Genomic DNA, 3,390 nt, shown 5'->3' on the forward strand with positions numbered 1-3,390 from the left:
ACCCTGGGTTACTAGGAATAACAGCAACAAGTTGATAGAGAGAAGGTTCACTCTGGACATCAGGAGATATTACTTTACAGGTAGGGCTGCCAGGCTCCGAAATGGGCTCCCAAATGGGCTCCCATACTCTCTCCTACTTTGGGGGTCTTCAGGAGGACGCTGGACAGAGATTTGACTGGGGTGATATGATCCCGGCACCCGTTCGTGTCCAGGGCAGGGGGTCTGACCTGATGATCTATTTAGGTCCCTTCTGACCCTAAGTACTATAATAGTATGACTTACTTATTTGTTCATTCAATCATTTCTTCTTTTACGTTCAAGGTTTGGTGAATAAATGGCCATGGGGAACCACACAGGTGTCAGCTATTTTGTTCTGACAGGTGTTTCCAGTGACCCAGAGCTCCAGCCTTTCCTGTTTGTGGTGTTTCTACTTATATACCTAGTAACTGTGGTGGGGAATGGGGTGATCATGGTGGTAGTAAGGTCTGATCCTCACCTTCACACCCTGATGTATACTTTCCTATTCCATTTATCTTTCCTGGACATCTGCTACTCTTCAATCACTGTCCCAAAGATGCTGCAGAATTTCCTGGTAGAGAAAAAAAACATTTCTCTCCATGGCTGCCTTGCCCAGATGAGCTTAATTCTTCTGGTGTACTGTGCAGAAATTTTTATCCTATCAGCAATGGCCTATGATCGATATGCTGCCACCTGTGACCCACTGCATTATGGGGGAACCATGAATAAACAGGTCTGTATTAGACTAGTGGGTGGTGCATGGTTGATTAGCATATTGTATTCATTGACAAACACTGCTCCTGTGTTACATTTACACTTCTGTGGGCCCAATGAACTGAACAATTTCAGTTGTGAGCTCCCATCTCTACTAGAAGTGTCCTGTACAGAAACCTTCATCAGTAAGATGACATTCTTCACTTTAGCTACGGTTGTAAGTTTAACCTCCTTCTCCATCACCCTGGTCTCTTACATCCTCATCATCTCTACCATCTTCAGGATACAATCTGCTGTGGGTAGGAGTAAAGCCTTCTCTACCTGCAGCTCCCACCTCACTGTTGTTCTTCTTTATTATGGGGCTGGATTTGCCAGATATCTGAGACCCAGTTCAGGCTCTTCAGTGGTTCTTGACAGACTGTTCTCTGTCCAATACAATATCTTAACTCCCATGTTAAATCCTGTCATCTACAGCCTGAGAAACAGGGAAGTAAAGGCAGCTCTGGGGAACTTAGTAGAGAAAATGTAAGGCATGTGAATGTATTTCAAAATTTGGAAAAAATGTTACGTGCTAATGGGAACTGAGTGTTTAAAATATTCTGATGTCATGTAACTGTTCCACATGGACATTTAGTTTATAAATAATTAATTTCTCTCTTAACAGAAAGAGCATTTGTACTATCATGGCTATCCTCAATCTAAGCCTTTTTAAAAGCATTGTAGGAGCAGAGGTGTATGAAAGCTATGAATGCCGCTGAAGTAATTGTTGCAAAGACTGTGATTCTTGAGGATAGAGCACTGACTTGAGAAAGACTGATTCCAATGAATCTGTTTGTATGCTGCACAAGCATATTCAACCACAGAGATAGGTTCAGTCTAAAATACACCATATCAATGAGGTGGAAGACCTAGGTTTGGCCCCCTGCCCCAAAGAACATGTTCTAGAGAAAAATATAATTCTTTTTGAGGGAGTCACCCACATCCCCACCCTAAGGTGAGTGCTCCAACCCCTAAAATATTTGTATGGATGGGGCATCCATATCACTGCCTCCAATTCATTTTTATGAAAGTGATTGACATAGTTCCAGGATGGCTTCACAGCTTTGAATCACAGATTATGGAAGGAACCACTTTGTGTGGTCTTAAACAGCAACGTTTTCAAAATCAAGCTGGACACAGAATTGTGGAACAGGAAACCTTACACAGGCTGGATTGTGTTAGGTGTGGTCCCATTACTTAGTTAACATCTCTGATTCAGTCTATAACGTCTACCTCTATCCTGACTTCGGTCTGACTTTAAACTAAACATGACTGATTGCCCCTCTCTCTGAGAATGATGAGGTTTAATCTTTGATGATTTTCCCTAAAGTTTCTATGGGTTAGCTAATGTGGCTCCTGCTTTGAAATGACAGCCATTGTGATACTATGATTAAGGATCCTTTTCCTTGTTGAGGGATCCAAGTGCCTGATTCTAGGCATGGAATCACATATACTGTAGGAATGCTATGACATGATTCCTCTTTTGGATTTAATCTATAGGTTTTGAAGTCAGACCTGTCAGAGATCTAGTACAACCTCTTTGGGTCACAGGCAGTTAGATGTCACTTCCATAATCGATGTGTTGAGCCCAGTTTAGTGTATGACTGATACATTTCTTCCAGAAAGTAATTCATTTTTGGTAATAAAGACATCAACTCATAGTCACCTTTTCCAATTGAATTTTTCCTCTGTGGTCAATAATGTTCACTGTTAAAGGTCAAGATTATTTAAGTCAAATCAGGCTATTCACACTGGGAGCATAAATCATGTCATATGTCTGCTATAGGTGAGACTACCAGCTCATGTAGCCATGCAAGTGATGCAAATAATTGCCTTCAAGGCTAACTTGCTGTTTTAGTTTCTATTCCTGTGCATCTTCACTATGCTGTTACGCCTCAGCTCTGTATTCTTGGGCAACCCTGGCACAGGATGCAGTCTGTCTGACTCACAAAGGACTCACCCCCCCTCCCTCCCCTCCTCTACCTAAACGAAACTGATTAAGATGCAGTGAGAGACACACCTAAGACCCTCAAGATAAGGGTGACAAGAGTGAACCAACTGCCCTAGGTCTCATTTACATCCAAGATAGAACCAGATGACCATTCATTTACATGAGAGATGGAGAACAGAAAGCCTGAAGCAGAGACTGCAGTGAATTCTGGGACCATAGAAGCAGGGGAGCACTGCATGATGGGGAATCTGTGCTTCAAATGTTAATCAACCCATGTTCACACACACCCAGCTCAGCATTTATCAGACCAGTTCTAATCTGGATTTACTAAGGACTTTCCCCCCCCCCAGTCACACACACACAGCTCTAAGTTTAATAGGCATCTCGGGCCGTACATTCCCCCGTCCCACTATGGGAGGCCTATTTAAACTTGATTGACTAAAACTTGGTTGCCGGGTTAGGGAATGCTGAGGCAAGAGACCGAGTCAGAGGGGGTATGGGCAACATTTGTACAATGGTTAAGGGTTCATCACAGCATCCAGCCTGCTGGAGCCCTAATCACAGGTGTTGTCATACTTTTCCAGAGACGACTGGTGGGAGTCCTCTCTACAAAAGGTTATGAACACCCCAATAATTGTCTTAAGTCTGTTAAAAGACTATAGTAAAAT

At 42.8% G+C, this 3,390-nt stretch overlaps 1 protein-coding gene across 1 annotated transcript; it reads left to right on the forward strand.

Annotated features, from left to right (window-relative positions):
- The first annotated feature begins 30 nt into the window (after nucleotides 1-30).
- On the forward strand, nucleotides 31-2,660 carry LOC106722648 (olfactory receptor 5M10-like). The gene has a single exon (XM_025213267.1). The coding sequence runs from the start codon at nucleotides 335-337 to the stop codon at nucleotides 1,259-1,261; it is 927 nt and encodes a 308-aa protein (XP_025069052.1). The 5' UTR covers nucleotides 31-334; the 3' UTR covers nucleotides 1,262-2,660.
- Nucleotides 2,661-3,390: the final 730 nt, after the last annotated feature.

This window comes from Alligator sinensis, unplaced genomic scaffold (assembly GCF_000455745.1).
Source record: "Alligator sinensis unplaced genomic scaffold, ASM45574v1 scaffold174_1, whole genome shotgun sequence".
In the NCBI taxonomy this organism is placed as follows: domain Eukaryota; kingdom Metazoa; phylum Chordata; order Crocodylia; family Alligatoridae; genus Alligator; species Alligator sinensis.

Excerpts from the sequence above, each read along its gene's own strand:
- LOC106722648 (XM_025213267.1), top strand. The coding sequence starts at position 335 with ATGGCCATGGGGAACCACACAGGTGTCAGCTATTTTGTTCTGACAGGT.